The sequence below is a fragment of the Electrophorus electricus genome, chromosome 19, assembly GCF_041902795.1.
Source record: "Electrophorus electricus isolate QZ-2024a chromosome 19, ASM4190279v1, whole genome shotgun sequence".
Taxonomy (NCBI): Eukaryota; Metazoa; Chordata; class Actinopteri; order Gymnotiformes; family Gymnotidae; genus Electrophorus; species Electrophorus electricus.
Window position 1 is genome coordinate 5,870,001 of NC_137515.1, and position 18,217 is coordinate 5,888,217.

An 18,217-nucleotide genomic window follows, 5' to 3' on the forward strand; every position below is an offset into this window, starting at 1 on the left:
CCATCCTCCCTGGCCCAACTAGGTCAGCCTCCTTCAACTAAGACATGCTTGCGATGTTCACTCAGTCGCATCCTCCACACTTCCACTGTCCTGCACATGCACACCTGGGTTTTTACTGTAAAGCGCTAAAATATTTAGGCCCTTGTGCTTGGTTCCTGTGTATATTATGGTCCTGGTTCCTGAAATATTAATATTCAGTAATATGTGAGTGTGAACCTGCCGTGCTGAAACTGAAGGGCGTAGACGTGAGTTGGAACCCTTCCGTGTATAATGAAGATGCCCTGATCTTTTTAGAGTATTAATACAGTACCTGAGACCGCACGCGCGGGGTCAACTGCAAACAAGAGACGGACCCGAGACAAACATCGACCAGGATGAAACGTCGGACCCGCTGGGTTTCTCTCCCTAGAAGGGTGTTGTAGCCCCAAATTACCATAAGGACTTGACACGCTGGCCACTGGTGTGACGTTACGGCAGAGCGTGTTTGTGGTCACGTCTCTGCGCTATGGCTGAGTCACGTTGGTTCCGAGAGCCTACATGCTGGAGGAGCCGTTGCTTGCTGAAGCACTACTTTCCATAAGGGGGGGGGGGGTGGCTATTTGTTTGGCAAATTCCCGGCATCAGAGCCCACAGCTGCAGCAGAGTGAGGCAGAGTGGCACACCCATTTCCAACTGCCCAGGCACTGTGTATAGCAGCGAGAGTTTGGCCTTAAACGCAATGGCCGTCACCCTGGTGGAGAAACACCCGACGCGCACAGTTCAGAGATTTCACACTGCATCTCCCTGCACTGTGCTGCAGGAATACCTGTTTGTAAACACATGGGGTCTCATGGGAATACATAGCTGTACGCAGACACGGCACTGGCCGGGGATGGAGGCTCAGGACAGTTTGGCTTAGATGGTTTGGCTACATGGATGACACTCTACAATCTCCTCATTGCCTTTCTGCCTCCACCGTAATCTTAACCTCTCACTTCCTCTCAGCCTCCACCGTAATCTTAACCTCTCACTTCCTCTCAGCCTCCACTGTAATCTTAAACTCTTGGTAGACTGGGCTGGTGGGAACAGTGTGAGGCTTGGGACCCAGACGGAGGTGAAGAGTAGTGTGGCAGACATCGCTAAGGCCCTCCGCAGGTGAGAGAGAGAGAGAGAGAGACTATTGGAGCACTTTCTCGCCCTGCTTTGTGTCTGCCTACTGCATGTAAGTGTGCAGCAGGAACTCCGACTGCCTACGCCGTAAGAATAAGGAGGTTTTAAGGGAAGGCTGTTTTGTGTACTGATTTCCACGATTTCCTGCACAGATAGGCCCTGTTAGCTCCACCCCCTTTCAGGAAGGGGAGCCCCAGCGAATGGGATGAAAGTTCAGAATATTCAGAAACAGGAAGTGCTATACTGCTCCTGCTGCTTATTCTCACACTCATCCCCCCCCCGATTGTAATTAGGATGCTGTAATGCTGTGCAGGGTGAATAGAGGAAGGGGTTTTCACTCAGGTCCTTGATAAAGAGAAAAGAGGAATACCCAAGCCAGTCAGCACACAACTTCAGCAGTGACAGAGTGTGTGTGTATGCTTGCAAATGTTTGCACACGCACGTTTGTTTGTGTGTGTGTGTGTGTGTGTGTGTGTTTGAGCTGTTATGGGACAAACAGATTAATCAACTGGGTGCAGATGTGGTAGAATGAGACCCTGCATGTTGCTATTAATACTCCCTGACTTAACAACAAAGATTACGTGCATACATACACGCACGCACACACACACACACACACACACACACACACACACACACACACACACACACACACACACACACACACATGCACTCCTTCTCACATCCAAATATTCAAATGCTCAAAGCACTCCACAGGCACCAACAAACCCATTTTCACCCACGTACACACTCCAAAAATGGCCTCACTGGGATATCAGCTTGTCCTTATCATGCACCCAGTGGGAGTGTGGAAACAGTACAGCGTGCACACACACACACACACACACACACACACACACACACACACACAAACAATGCAAGCAATGTGCTGCAGGTGAGTGTTGTGCAATAGCAGATCAGTGTGTATACGGAACTGCCTTTAACTGGAGCATGAAGTGACACTCAGGGGTAGAGCTATATGTGCAAAGGACAAACGTACACACACACACACACACTTACAGACACATGCACACACGCTCACACACACACATGCACGCACACACATACGTTCTTGTATTTTTACAAGGTTTTTAAACAGTCAAGGACAACTGAAAGTTAACGTTATAGGCTCTTGAGATCTCAAAATCTCTCTCTATTTCTCCCCATATATCTCCTGCTCTTTCCTTCTCTCTCTCCCTCAAGCTCCAGGTTTGCTTTGACATGACAAATTCACAATTGTATTGTCAAAACATTGCCACCTCACGCACACATATAAAGTAATTCTAAACATTTCCTTCCATCTCTTCTTACACCCCTCTCCTTTTCTCTCAAACCACATGTCTGATTTCAGTACAATGTACATGATTTCAATATGTAGGTTTTTGCTATCTTGTAAGGGAGAGGAGAGAGTGTGTGTATGTGTGACTCTGCATCTATGCTGCAGTGTTTGTGGAAGACACTCAGTCACTCAGAATGACGTCAAACAGAGACTCCCAAACACACATCTCCCTCGCTTCTGCTCTCAAATCCAAATAGCTTCATCAGCATGAACTGTAATTATCAACTGTTGCCAAAGAAATTAACAGAAATCCAACCTGAAATCAAGATGTACTTTTTTACTTTTTATATTATAGACAAAATTCTTGTTTATCTTAAATATTTCAGTACAGTGCAGTGACCTCTGCCCACCTATAAACAATTTCTGACATTTCACTATGTCACTGTGGAGAGAAGGCAGGCAAAAGATAACATTAACCAATAGTATCATGGCATGTTTCACTGGCTAGTCTGCACTAATACCAGCTAGCAGCCACAAGGTTTAGAGGTGTGGGTTTGGCTCCTAAAATGCCATGGTAACAGGCCTTGTGGCTCAATTTTTTACATTTTGAAGAAGGTGGAGTACTGCAGAATACCACATTATATTCAAGGAATTTTAGCCTGGATTATTTTCAGAATGCAACTTGCCTGCACTGTGCGGATACAGCAATTATGTCAGAGACCTAAAATCATTCTTTATACAGATTCAATCTCGGTAAACTAACATTCTTCACCTAACTATTGACCGTCTGGCACTGTGTAAAGAGTGTATTCATGGATTCATTGTCCTCCACGATAGAGTGCAAGCTAGCGTTCAGATCTGATGCTTCAAATGATGAATACTTTACCCCTGTATTATTCAGACATACATCATATTAAGGAAATAAAATACGTTCTGGTTTCTGATTCACTTTGACTGTAATGGTGATAAACACCTGCCCCTATATGACAGCAGCTACATGCTACATGCCCAAGCTGTGTGTAGACACCAGTACTGCTGTGATTCTGTCTCTCTGGTAAAGAGATAAAGTGGTAGAGCAGACTGTAATGGTAGAGCGGACTGTAGTGGTAGAGCGGACTGTAGTGGTAGAGAGCGGACTGTAGTGGTAGAGCGGACTGTAGTGGTAGAGCGGACTGTAGTGGTAGAGCGGACTGTAGTGGTAGAGAGCGGACTGTAGTGGTAGAGAGCGGACTGTAGTGGTAGAGAGCGGACTGTAGTGGTAGAGCGGACTGTAGTGGTAGAGAGCAGACTGTAGTGGTAGAGAGCAGACTGTAGTGGTAGAGAGCAGACTGTAGTGGTAGAGCGGACTGTAGTGGTAGAGAGCGGACTGTAGTGGTAGAGCGGACTGTAGTGGTAGAGAGCGGACTGTAGTGGTAGAGAGCGGACTGTAGTGGTAGAGAGCGGACTGTAGTGGTAGAGAGCGGACTGTAGTGGTAGAGAGCGGACTGTAGTGGTAGAGCGGACTGTAGTGGTAGAGAGCAGACTGTAGTGGTAGAGAGCAGACTGTAGTGGTAGAGAGCAGACTGTAGTGGTACAGAGCAGACTGTGGTGGTAGAGAGCAGACTGTAGTGGTAGAGAGCAGACTGTAGTGGTAGAGAGCGGACTGTAGTGGTAGAGCAGACTGTAGTGGTAGAGCGGACTGTAGTGGTAGAGAGCAGACTGTAATGGTAGAGCGGACTGTAGTGGTAGAGAGCAGACTGTAGTGGTAGAGAGCAGACTGTAGTGGTAGAGCGGACTGTAGTGGTAGAGCAGACTGTAGTGGTAGAGAGCAGACTGTAGTGGTAGAGAGCAGACTGTAGTGGTAGAGAGCAGACTGTAGTGGTAGAGAGCAGACTGTAGTGGTAGAGAGCAGACTGTAGTGGTAGAGAGCAGACTGTAGTGGTAGAGAGCAGACTCCATATATCTTCCTGTCTCACATTGTTACACTCCTTGCATACATTTAAACAGGAGGATTAAACCAACATGGGTGAAGGACTAAAAAGCCCATTCCTCCCTCCCGCTCTCTCTCTCTCTCTCTCTCTCTCTCTCTCTCTCTCTCTCTCTCTCTCTCTCTCTCCCTCCCTCTCCTCATTCCTTTGCATGCGTCTGATTCAGCTGTGTTGCTCACTAAAAAGACACTTCCTATTGGCTCAGCTCTGATGTGCTGAAGTACCTCAGCCAATTATGACAACCCACCTCATCACCCCCTCCCTCTCAGGTGGTGACGTTTGTGCACGCGCGCGCGCGCGCGTGTGTGTGTGTGTGTGTGTGTGTGTGTGTGTAAGAGGGAGGGAGAAAAGAGATGATTTCTATGAATGGAAATGCGGAGGAGGATCCCAGAGTGTGATGGGAACTGGTGTGCTCTTTCTATCTCTCTCTCTTTCTGTTTTTCTTTGTCTTTCTGTCTCTCTATCTCACCATCTCTATCTCTCTCCATCTCTCTTATTCTCTTTCTTCCTGTCTTTATTCCTTAGGCCATCACCTCATCAACCCCCTCCTAGCAACCAGTCTCTCTCTCTCTCTCTATCCCTTTTTTTTGTGCAGTTTCATCTGTCTGTGTACAGCATGTCTGTATCAAGCAGTCTGTTGTGTCCATTACCCAGTGATCTTAATAAAGGACTGGGGGTATAAGGCATGGTCCAAACCTTCTAGTTTCCCTCTTTCTCCAACCTCCTGCTGTTTTATCTCTTAAACCGTTTTGTTTTGTTTTTTTGCCTCCAAGGTCATTTACAGTTTTTTGAAATGCAGAGGTTAACTTACTCTCAGGCAGATCTAAACCCTCCTTGAAAAAGATGTGGTGGTATCGTTGTACTAAGAGAAACTGTTGTTCAGAGCTGAGTCTCCTTCTGTGTGAGTGTGCGTGTGTGTGTGAGTGGAGTGCTCTGCTTCCTCAGAGGTACCTTTTCCACATCTAGAGCAGGTTGTCATTGAGGTCTCCTTGAGACAGAATGCTCCACTTTCCTCCTTCTGTCCACAGAGCTGTGTTTCCAGTTTCTTGTAGTGTGTGTGTGTGTGTGTGTGTGTGTTTAAAAGGGGATCTGCTGTGTATCCATTTTTTTTCCATAGTCCCTTGTGGCCTCACGGGGGGTCTTAGCAACTGTTCTCCTCCCACCACCCCATCTCTTCCCCAAAGCAACCCGTTGTCATGGCAATGCCTTGCACGCTGCTGTCAGTGTTGTCATAGATACAGAGAAGCATCAATTGTCAGCCTCCAGGTTGCCATGAGTGAAGGAACACCGAAGAGAGACAGTTCCTCACCTCACCTGAGCAGAGACTAATGATGCCACATCATTTGAGTCCACGCTGGATGCAATGCAGTGGGAGATGTCGGGGGTTTATGAGACTTTGGAGTTCATTACTACATTAGCCTGCTTCTCTTACAGTCCCAAAACAATGGCCCCTGTTCCTTAATGTACAGAGTAAAACCCAGCTGGAATTCAGTGCTCCAGAATACATTTCCGCTGGTCGCACTGGTGCTACCATCTCAGGATCTGGTAGCAACTTTATTACAGACCCTTTCATGCTGATGAAAAGTCGTCTTCATTTACACACCCTAGTTCTGCATTAAAGTAGATTGACACTGACTCTCTATTTTAATCTGAGCATTGTTTCTGCCACAAGCAGTTGCTGACTCTCTCTCTCTCTCATATATATATATATATATATATATGGCAGGCTAACACGCCAGCAGGCTAACGCTACCTAACGTGACAGACCACCAGACGACTGGTTTATTGTCATATTTTATGAAGACATCTTGTACTTGTCGTTATGACATCTCGGTCATTATCTGTAGTACTTGCTGGAAAGATGCACCTTTCTTTCGGCATTCCATTAGGTTATAACTCTAAAGCAAGTAGCACATCTCACCACGCCGTTTGACGAACAATGTTAGCGTTGTTGAGCTTTCTTCATTTCGCCTCAGGTAACCAGTCTAACGTCTTTGAAGAACATATCGTACTAGCTTAATATGAAAGCAGCACTCCAAGACATTTCACAGCGTGATAACACAAACGGGGACCGAGTGTATGTCAGTGCTTCGGAGTGAAGACATTGACCGTCCAGCTGCTCGGATGTCATATTTTGGGGGTAACGGTTAATGCAGCGATGCCACCCTGTACTACTGAGTTTAGTGAACCGGCAGCAGGGTTGCCAGCCAAAACGTGGCTGAAAATCCGCCAAACAATCCAAATGAAAAAAAGCCCATGTTCAGCATTTCGGCTTTTTTAAACCAGCATGGCCTACTAATAAACTTCTCATATCTTAGTGTACAGATCAATAATTATAAATTATGAAGGACATTTAAATGTTTTTTTTTCATGTGTTTAAAGTATGACGTCTGCTCTAAGGCAGCGCGCCTTATATTCATCTTCTGTTGCAGGCGCTGTCAAAGACTTTTAGTTCAGGGTCACTTTCCCGTTTTTTCTTCGTTTGTATTTTCCTCACTTTGGTATTGTGAGAGCCAAACGAGAGCCAAAACCTGATGATTTATCGATGCCGTCTAGCTGATAAATCACTGTAGATGGGCGTGGCAACGGTATTTTCTCGGCAGGAATGAATAACCTGTCCATCAAACCTTTGACAGCTGATTGCATGTGGGGAGGAGGTAATTGCAGCTGCTTTATAAAGTGTATATATATAACCACCAAAATAATTAATAAAACCAGCCCAAATGTTTGTCGACCCGCCAAAGCGTGTTTTTCCCTGCCAATTTCAAACTAAAGCCGCCCAAATTGGCGGGAATTCGCCCAGTCTGGCAACACTGCCCGTCAGCGTTCCAAGCGATTAAAGAGATTGAACATTTTTCCCTCTCCAAATAAAACCGGGTTCAGCATTATCCAACAGCGGCAGGCCTAATGATCATCATGCACTTGCACAAAATTTCAGCAACTATTTTGGTCCCATCCTAGAGCCCCCACTATTGGAGAGATTAGGCGCTGAGATTATTACCACGGTTTCAGCACACTGTAGGATTCTGAGACGATTTTCAGATGTTATTCATTCTCCAGAACCGTAGTTCTTGGGAGTTGCTGACCAGTTTTGTCAGGGGAAGCCCTTCTTGCCCTTATCCTTGAATTCATTTCACTCTAATTTATTTGATTGTGTCTGCCGGTCAGGTGCAAACTAGAGGTTTGAGGTCAGTGGTGTTTCTGGAGTCCTTGTACGGAGGTACCCACAGAGTTTACAGGGGCACACCTGTACCGTTTTGCTTGCCAATCAGTTGTAGGGCCAAAAGTGGGCCTCTGGTAAAAAGCCTGTTACACAGTAAATAGATTAACGTGATGACACTCTTTTTGCAGGCTTGTGTTATCAATGCCTCTTTTACCAGCTAGCTAAACTGACGCCTTTGGTACATTCATTAAGGCCTTGGCGTTAGTGGTCTAATGTGTATTTTTCGAATGTTAAAAGGTTAGAAGTATAACCGCTATAACCAAAACATATATCTATGAGCTATCATTACCTTGTCTTGGCCAACTTTCTTTTGAAACATTTACAAATGTCCTTTACTGTAACAACATGAAATAAACCAGCTTGGACTGCATGCATTAGCTGCTCAAGCTTTCGAAAATGGGTAATGTAGCGCCTGGGGTCAATTTGCATGTGCCCCAGTAAATTGGGTGACACCCCTGTTCGAGGCAGTTGTGGTGTAGCGTGCTATTACTCAGTGCTGCACCTGGAATCACCAGCACGCCTTGCTGAGGACACAAGCTCATTAGTAATGTCTTCATCATTAGTCATGTCTATTTCAGTTTAAACTGGACACATGAGGGCTGAAGTTGCCCTGGGTGAGGAGTGTGTATGTTTTTTTTTTTATTAAATTCATTTAATTGTTTTCTGTTTTTTTTCTGTTCTAGTGGATCTGCTAAACTGATTCTGGTTGGTAACATGGCTGTCAGTTCTTATGTAACAACCTAAAGGTCTCTGTGAGGAAGAGACTCTTGGGCTATGATTTCATAATATGTGCTACAATCGTGACTGTAATTTTCATCCTCAACACTTTCATAATCAACACTTCTCCTAAGTGGAGAGTTGGAGTGAGCATAGATACTGCTGTCTGCTAGCAGACTCCTCCTGAGTGTCCAAGTCCGTACAGGACCGACGTCATTGTACCAGCTGGTAAACCTGTGGCATTGCAAAACCTGTAAAGGCTCTCAGATTCCTCACATAGTAGTTCCTATGTGTATTCTGTAGTGGTATGTTTCTCGTATCAGTAGCCAATTGTTAACCCAATCACTACTGTAACCCAGTTGTTAAATTGGGGAGGAGGTAATTATCTGGCAGAATTTATACTATAATATTGACCACAGTATTTAGATCTTAGGCTTTAGGCTGCTGCTTTATGTCTCCTCACCATCTCTCTGGTAAAGAAGTTATAAACCAGCCATAACCCAGCCATAACCCAGCCATACCCCAAATATAATCCAACCATAACCCAGCCATAACCCAGCCATAACCCAGCCATAACTCAGCCATAATCCAGTCATACCCCAACCATAATCCAGCCATAACCCAGCCATACCCCAACCATAATCCAGCCATAATCCAGCTATAACCCAGCCATAACTCATACATAAATCAACCATAGTCCAGATATAATCCAGTCATAACCCAGCCATAACTCAACCATAATTCAGACATAATCCAGCAATAATACAGCCATAACCCAGCCATAACTCAGACATAACTCAGCCATAGTTCAGACATAATCCAGCCATAACCCAGCCATAACTCAGACATAATTCAGACATAATCCAGCCAAAACTCAGCCGCAATCCAGCCATAATACATCTTTAACTCAGTCGTAACCCAGCCATAACCCAGCCATAATCCAGCTATAACCCAGTCATAACTCAGACATAATCCAGATATAACCCAGCCATAATCCAGCTATAACCCAGCCATAATTCAGACATAATCCAGCTATAACCCAGCCATTATCCAGCCATAACCCAGCCATAACTCAGCCGCAATCCAGCCATAATACAGCTATAACCCAGCCATAACTCATCCATAATACAGCCATTATCCAGCCATAACCCAGCCATAACTCAACCGCAATCCAGCCATAATACAGCTATAACCCAGCCATAATTCAGACACAATCCAGCCATAATCCAGCTATAACCCAGCCATAATCCAGCTATAACCCAGCCATAATTCAGACATAATCCAGCTATAACCCAGCCATTATCCAGCCATAACCCAGCCATAACTCAGCCGCAATCCAGCCATAATACAGCTATAACCCAGCCATAACTCAGCCACAATCCAGCCATAATCCAGTTATAACCCAGCCATAATCCAGATATAACCCAGCCATAATCCAGCCATAATCCAGCTATAACCCAGCCATAATCCAGCCATAATCCAGCCATAATACAGCTATAACCCAGGCACCCTCAGAGCTCTCACAGAGAACCTTTGTACTGCCTACCATCAGTATGGCAAATGTGTAACACCCTTTTGTCACTCTCCCTGACCTTCTCCATCTTTCTTTCTTTCTTTCTTTCTTTCTTTCTTTCTTTCTTTCTTCTTCTCTCTGTCTGTGTTTTTACAGTAACTGCCCATTCTCACTGGCTGCAGGCCTGTCTCGAGGCACGGCTGATAGTGTTCTGCAGACTGATCTCTCCATATACCATCTAGCCAAGAGTACTGAGGAGGGCACAGAAGCACCTTCGTTTCCTCGTGAGTATCTCACCACGCACTCGTCCTGCTCGTATGCTGCTTTAGCTTCACTCCAGACGTCTGCAGATTGCGTTCTCTACACCCCAAACAGGATTCCTAGAAGAAGCCTCTCCTCACTGTCCCACAGTGTCTTAGCAGGCTAGACAGCAAGAATCTTTTATGAGTCACTCCATTATTAACTAGGTTTTTCTAAAATTATTATTACATACAAATTCATCCTCTTCAGTTTGAAGCCCTGGGAATGGACAGACATCTACTCAGACATCTTGAAGTTTAATAATAATTTAAAAAAACACCAACAGAAAGGAAAAACCTTTCTTGAAAATCTGACATTTTCAAGCTTGATTACAATATCATTAACATGTAAATCACAGTAAAGTACTGAAAATAATTAATACTGTTTGACATTGTGTTTGACGCTGCTGGGTAATTTGGACACTGTGGCCGAGTTCCGGTCTGTCCCGATTTATTTAGGGCTCCTGTTACAATAGACACTCTCAAAAAGCAATTTTACAGTCTACAGATATGAGGTAGAAACCTCAGCAAGAGCCAGACAGAACGGGGAAGCCCATTTTCCTCCGAGCAACACTGGACTCTCGATGCAAACGTATGATTAAACAGAAGTCCCGAATCATATCGAGGAGAGCGCTACGAAATAAGCCTGTCTCCACCGCTTACAGCCTGAGAGAAGATGGGTTTAAGTCTGGAACAGGAGGAGAATCTGCCCTGAAGTTCTGACAGCCCTCCGAAATCAGCCAGGGTTTGCAGTGAATGTAGGGCATTCAGCACAATTTAAACTCTCCTATTTGACTGTGTATTCAGGTCACTTACCAACTTAACGCTGGCCTGAATTGCTTTCTTAACTTTCTATATTCGAATAGAAATGGCTAAGGAATTGGAAGTGGCAATGATCATTACTGTTCTAGACCAACGTTCTGTCGAATTCGAAGAGAGATGTAACATCTGATCTGATGTCACGCTTCATATTGCCACTTCCCTGTCCTCAGAGCTGAGCTCCAGATGTGTGTGTGATTAGCATTTTATTCTCTGTGTGTCCTGTCTCATTCAGTACTTTTAGACTTGTTTTCTTCAGGTCAGAAATAATTTGCGTAACTGTGCTGACGACCACAGAAAGACAACATGCTGACGTTATCCTCAGTACAACACATCCGAACACAAATATCATCTGCAGATTAATGGTGGATTACTGTTAAAGGAGCAATAAGTAATTTTTTTAATGGTCTTCTTCACATCATGAAACAACCTTTATACTGACACCTAGTGGCCTGGATGTGTCAGAGAGTCTGCACTAGGTCTATTTTAAACATGGCTACCTCCATGTGAGGGACCCGCTCTATGGAACATAAACAAAGCAATTTGATCTCACGTGAGCTGCACTTTATTGAAAAATGTAAAAAATAATTATAACTCTATTATATAGTAAGTATTGTTTGCTACTTTTTGGTGGTAAACATGACTTATGGTGATACTTTAATCTCTGGAGGCATTTGGATTAATTTTAAACTCAGGTGCACAGATAGGGCTCTAGCTGCCAGAATATGATTTTACACTTTTTACACTGTAGAAGTTCCTTATTATCCAGCGAAACATGACCTTGTGGACTGGAAGCTTTGCCTCCCTGTCAGTTGCGAGTCAGATGGACTGCACCTCTTAGCGCGGTCGCAGTCACCATGGTGGAGCCTGGAAGTCTTCATTGTCCTGGGACTACTGGCCTTGGTGCTGCTATCATCTACTGTACAACACACACACACACACACACACACACACACACACACACACACACACACACACACACACACACACACACACATACACACACGCACAGGTTGGTCAGAGTCCATCAATGGCAGGCTTGTGTGTGTGTGTGTGTGTGTGTGTGTGTGTGTGTGTGTGTGTGCGCGTGTGTGTGTTTTCTGGTTTTTCACATGATGTGTTAGCAGCTTCCTGCTTATGTAGAGCAGTTATTTGTCACGGTCATGCATGTCTGTCAGTGACCAGACACACAGACTGACACATCTTTAGCCTTTCATGGTGTAAGAAGGGACTTGAGTGATAGAGGGATGGAGAGATGTAAGGATGAGAAACAGAGAATTGGAAAGGAGGAGAGACAGAGAGATAGAGGGCAGCAGACAGGACGTCTAGCCAGGAGCCAAAGCAGCATACATTGTGAACCAGTGCAGCCATGCGACGGCAGATTAAATTTAGACTCAGCCCACATGAGGCCAGTGGAGGAGGGCTGTTCTTAAAGGAGGGACGCACCGTCCACATAACCACTTAAAGGAGGGACGCACCGTCCACATAACCACTTAAAGGAGGGACACACCGTCCACCTAACCACTTAAAGGAGGGACACACCGTCCACCTAACCACTTAAAGGAGGGACGCACCGTCCACATTACCACTTAAAGGAGGGACGCACCGTCCACATAACCACTTAAAGGAGGGACGCACCGTCCACCTAACCACTTAAAGGAGGGACGCACCGTCCACCTAACCACTTAAAGGAGGGACGCACCGTCCACATAACCACTTAAAGGAGGGACACACTGTCCACCTAACCACTTAAAGGAGGGACGCACCGTCCACCTAACCACTTAAAGGAGGGACGCACCGTCCACATTACCACTTAAAGGAGGGACGCACCGTCCACATAACCACTTAAAGGAGGGACGCACCGTCCACCTAACCACTTAAAGGAGGGACGCACCGTCCACCTAACCACTTAAAGGAGGGACGCACCGTCCACATAACCACTTAAAGGAGGGACACACTGTCCACCTAACCACTTAAAGGAGGGACGCACCGTCCACCTAACCACTTAAAGGAGGGACGCACCGTCCACCTAACCACTTAAAGGAGGGACGCACCGTCCACATAACCACTTAAAGGAGGGACACACCGTCCACCTAACCACTTAAAGGAGGGACGCACCGTCCACATAACCACTTAAAGGAGGGACACACCGTCCACCTAACCACTTAAAGGGGGGACGCACCGTCCACATAACCACTAAAACAGTTTTAGTAATTAACAATCCAGAAAGCCTCATCGTGGGGAGATTTCCTGATTAGTTAATATATGCTGGACTATGCTGACAGTTTTTCTTGCAGATTAGGGAGACCAGAACAACCTGACCTGAGAGGACAGTGATTTTAACAAAACTACTGGCGCGCAAAACAGTCTAACTGAAGTGTTCTATATGTGTGCATGAATGTGTGGATTTGTGTATATATGAGTGTATGCGTGTGTATATGTATGTGTGTGTGAGGGGTTGTGTGCGTAGATATGTCTACCTATGAGAGTATGTGTGTGAATGTATATGTATGAGTGCATGTGTTTGCTGTGTATGTGTGTGTGTACATGTTTACATGTGTGACTGTATGTGTATGTGTGTGTGTGTGTTATACGTATATGTAATGGTGTTTGTGTGACTCGTCTTCCCCACATAGAGCTGGAGGCAGTGAAGCTGGCGCGTCTGGTCTTTAATACATTGTGTGAGATCTGCTGTGTGTGGCTGAAGAGTTTCCCCGCCCGGCGCCGCACCCACCCCTACTACGAGACCTCCATCCACGCCATCAAGAACATGCGCCGCAAGATGGAGGACAGGCATGTGGTCATCCCCGACTTCAACTCCCTCTTTAACCTGCAGGTATAGTCCACATAGCCCCTCCCACTGCCACGCCCACCGCACAACCCCCTTTTCCCCTGAACACAGAGCTTCACTGGCCTTCGAGATATACGCGCGTTATGTGTTCCTAAGGCTAACCCTGTTTCCCAAGAGCCATTTAGCTGAAGCGCAGACAGTTTGCCAGATGCGGCTGGAGGCTAAGGTCTCACAGCTAAAGGAAGAGATTTTACTGGTCTTACTGGTTGAAAGCATCACTCGCTCCCAGATGAGAGCAGATCAGGCCTCTGAAAGAGAGATAGACAGAGAGAAAGAGGGAGAGAGTAAAAGGGAGAGAGAGAGAGAGAGAGAGAGAGTGAGACTGGCAGCCAGAGAAAACAGGAAATACACACTAGCAGATTATCTCATTCAAATAATAATTTGAAAAAACATAAAGAAAAGACAAACCTGTATAGACTGGTAACGTACAGACTCACAGCGTACAGTTTTAACCAACAGTTAAAAATGGTTGACGAAAGATTAGAGAGACGCTGAGAAGAGGGAACATGCTGTCAGTGGCACACAGGACAAACCGAAACACAACACCATTTTCTGCTGTCTAGTTCTAAATATAAGGACACCAGAGAAAGGTCCTTAAATTCAGATCTAACCAGTTATAAGCAAACATCAATGTGACTATGTGTGCATGTGCATGGCCGTATATGTATTTAGAATCTAACTTGGTTGTTTTTGTTTGTTTATTTATTTATTACATGCGTATGCTGCCCTGTGCTTTAGCGACAAACGTAAATCGCAATCCACGCGATCAATAAAGTCACTTGAATTTTAATTTCAATTTGAGAGAGAGAGAGGGTGGCAGAGATGGAGAAGGAGAGAGAGAGAGAGAGAGAGAGAGCGAGGTGGAGAGAAGTTTCACTGGGGGTTCCTGATGGGGGGGTGTCATTGGGGGTGTTTAGGATCAAGAGGACCAGGCATTTTTCGCCGTGTTCGATGGCCACGGGGGAGTCGACGCTGCTACCTATGCTGCCAACCACCTGCACGTGAACTTGGTCAGACAGGAGATGTTCACCCAGGACCCTGGAGAAGCTCTCCGTCGTGCCTTCAAACTCACAGATGAGCGCTTCGTACAGAAGGCCTCGCGCGAGGTTAGGATGAGCCACTCTAAGTCTGTCTCTCTGTCTCTCTCTCTCTCTTTGTTAGTCTGACACAGTAAAACACTGGTACTGAGAGATGTATTTCTGTTCAACTTGTTTTCACGTGTTTGTGTGTGTGCGCGTGTGTGACACAGACCCTGCGCTGTGGCACCACCGGGGTTGTGACCTTTCTTCGGGGTCGTACTCTACATGTGGCCTGGCTAGGAGACTCACAGGTCATGCTGGTCAAGAAGGGACAGCCAGTGGAGCTGATGAAACCCCACAAACCAGACAGAGAGGTGAGACACACACACATAGATGCAACGTATGTACATATGTAAGTTTATAGATATGATTCCTAAAGGTGCCGCTGAATAGTTTGTTATCAAATTAACTGACAGTTTTGGCTATGGTATATAAAATATTATTGTTTGTATTAAAGTTTTCCGTGTGGGTGTGTGTGTGTGTGTGTGTGTGTGTGTGTGTGTGTTTAGGATGAAAAGAAGAGGATCGAGGCTTTGGGAGGGTGTGTGATCTGGTTTGGGACGTGGCGGGTAAATGGGAGCTTGTCCGTATCGAGAGCCATAGGTACAGCACTGCTCACACCACTCATCACACAGCAGGGATATATACCTCACACAGACCCCTCACACAGCATGGATATATACCTCACACAGCAGGGATATATACCTCACACAGACCCCTCACACAGCATGGATATATACCTCACACAGCAGGGATATATACCTCACACAGACCCCTCACACAGCATGGATATATACCTCACACAGCAGGGATATATACCTCACACAGACCCCTCACACAGCATGGATATATACCTCACACAGCAGGGATATATACCTCACACAGACCCCTCACACAGCATGGATATATACCTTACACAGCAGGGATATATACCTCACACAGACCCCTCACACAGCATGGATATATACCTCACACAGCAGGGATATATACCTCACACAGACCCCTCACACAGCATGGATATATACCTTACACAGCAGGGATATATACCTCACACAGACCCCTCACACAGCATGGATATATACCTCACACAGCAGGGATATATACCTCACACAGACCCCTCACACAGCATGGATATATACCTTACACAGCAGGGATATATACCTCACACAGACCCCTCACACTGTAGGGATTAATACCTCACACAGACCCCTCACACAGCAGGGATATATACCTCGCACAGCAGGGATATATACCTCACACAGACCCCTCACACTGTAGGGATTAATACCTCACACAGACTCCTCACACAGCAGGGATATATACCTCGCACAGACCCCTCACACAGCAGGGATATATACCGCACACAGACCCCTCACACTGCAGGGATATATACCTCACACAGGCCCCTCACACAGCAGGGATATATAACTCACACAGGCCCCTCACACAGCAGGGCTATATACCTCACACAGACCCCTCACACTGTAGGGATTAATACCTCGCACAGACCCCTCACACAGCAGGGATATATACCTCGCACAGACCCCTCACACAGCAGGGATATATATACCGCACACAGACCCCTCACACTGCAGGGATATATACCTCACACAGCAGGGATATATATACCGCACACAGACCCCTCACACTGTAGGGATTAATACCTCACACAGACCCATCACACCACAGTGATTAGGACATCACACTGTCCCTTGCAGGGATTACTACTTCACACTTGCACATCATACTGCAGGGATTAGGACCTCACCCAGGCGCATCACACTTCTGTGATTGCATCCTCACACAGGCGTTCTCTGGCAACGTTATGTAACCCAAAACGTATTTGCTCATTGCAACACGGCTGAATTCATTCTGCTAGTGGTGAGTAGCAGGACGGTGTAGGAGGATCTGAAAAAAGTGCAAAGATTCATGCCGCCCACAGAATAACAAGGTTAAAGTGTGAGTTTGTGTGTGTGTGTGTGTGTGTGTGCGTGCGTGCGTGCATGCGTGCGTGCGTGCGTGTGTGTGTGCAAGAGTGTGGAGGAGAGGAGAAGAGTGAAAGAGAGAGCGAGAGAGAGAGGGAGAGGACCAAAATAGAAGCTTAGATGTTGTTGAGGAGTCCCTGATCACCAGGCCTCTGGACCTGGTTCAGACCCAATTAAACCAGTAGCACAAAGCTACAACAGGTTGGATTTCCCCCAACTGCCTGGAACTCCCACTTCATGTGCAAGTGTAGCTTGTTGAAGGCCTTATTCACTACAGTGAGTTCAAAACCACTTGACTGGTTCGGCGTCTCAGTAGTGCATTCAGCAGTAGAGGAACCTTCTGTTTCTGAAGGCGGAGAAAAGTGTCAGGATTTTTAAAAAAACAAAAAACGGCCGAGGCAGCCTAGCTACGGGTTTCCCCTCCATGGCTTCACGGAGTAGTGAGATAAACTCCCTGAGCCATTTGGCTTCTGCAGGAAGTGATAAGAACCTCAGCCCTCTAAGCAAAAGTGGAGAGCTGCCTTCGTCTGTTCGCTTTCTTCCCTTGTGATGCCTACCAGGAAGGTGATGCCCACCAGGAAGTCGCTCTGTTCTGAGGATGGGTAGATGATGAATCTGCACACAACAAGGACTTGGATTAACCCTTTCCCTTCAGGCGCCAGGCTCTGATGACAGGCTGCTTCCCCAAACCGTTCTGATTGGCTTACGTCACCACCAGCGTCCCCTGGAGCTTCAGGGTCTGTTAACAGCCTTGGGGGGGTTAACGATGCCACCTGTCCACATGGCAAGGAACGTACCCTTGCCAGCCTGTGTATTAGAAACACTTCACTCTCTGGCCACTTTACTGGGTTCACCGGCCTCGAATGCTCTCTACCACCTGGGACCACCGCTGACTGGGGATTATTTGGGTGGCCACTAGTGCTCTCAGCAGTAGTAACACTGACATGGTAGTCTGTGTCCCGGGAAGATCATCAGACACAGCAGCATTGCTAGTAGACCAGTGTATCAGACACAGTAGCGTTGCTGGTAGACCAGTGTATCAGGCACAGTAGCGTTGCTGGTAGACCAGTGTATCAGACACAGTAGTGTTGCCGGTAGACCAGTGTATCAGACACAGTAGCGTTGCCGGTAGACCAGTGTATCAGACACAGTAGTGTTGCCGGTAGACCAGTGTGTCAGACACAGTAGTGTTGCTGGTAGACCAGTGTATCAGACACAGTAGCGTTGCTGGTAGACCAGGGTGTCAGACACAGTAGTGTTACCGGTAGACCAGTGTATCAGACACAGTAGCGTTGCTGGTAGACCAGTGTATCAGAACCAGTTAGTATGAGTGTAT

At 46.2% G+C, this 18,217-nt stretch overlaps 2 protein-coding genes across 10 annotated transcripts in view; one reads left to right on the plus strand and one right to left on the minus strand.

Annotated features, from left to right (window-relative positions):
- The window catches only part of trim37 (tripartite motif containing 37), a 62,201-nt gene that overhangs the window by 19,760 nt on the left and 24,224 nt on the right, over nt 1-18,217 (minus strand). For 4 of the 8 annotated variants that reach the window (XR_014118556.1, XM_081701823.1, XM_081701822.1 and 1 more), the window contains exon 26: nt 14,021-14,065. Coding sequence is in view for 5 of the 8 variants with exons in the window: in XM_081701823.1 (XP_081557949.1) it covers nt 14,021-14,065 (45 nt within the window). In the remaining 3 variants the exon portion in view is untranslated. Of the gene's footprint in view, nt 1-11,515; nt 11,886-14,020; nt 14,066-18,217 lie in introns of those variants that run through there. The other 4 variants (XR_014118558.1, XR_014118557.1, XM_081701828.1 and 1 more) reach the window with 4 other exon arrangements.
- The window catches only part of ppm1e (protein phosphatase, Mg2+/Mn2+ dependent, 1E), a 38,883-nt gene that overhangs the window by 14,981 nt on the left and 5,685 nt on the right, over nt 1-18,217 (plus strand). For both annotated transcript variants that reach the window (XM_035535309.2, XM_081701832.1), the window contains exons 2-6: nt 10,005-10,132; nt 13,603-13,802; nt 14,735-14,923; nt 15,067-15,210; nt 15,406-15,499. In XM_035535309.2, coding sequence (XP_035391202.1) covers nt 10,005-10,132; nt 13,603-13,802; nt 14,735-14,923; nt 15,067-15,210; nt 15,406-15,499 — 755 coding nt within the window. The remainder of the gene's footprint in view (nt 1-10,004; nt 10,133-13,602; nt 13,803-14,734; nt 14,924-15,066; nt 15,211-15,405; nt 15,500-18,217) is intronic.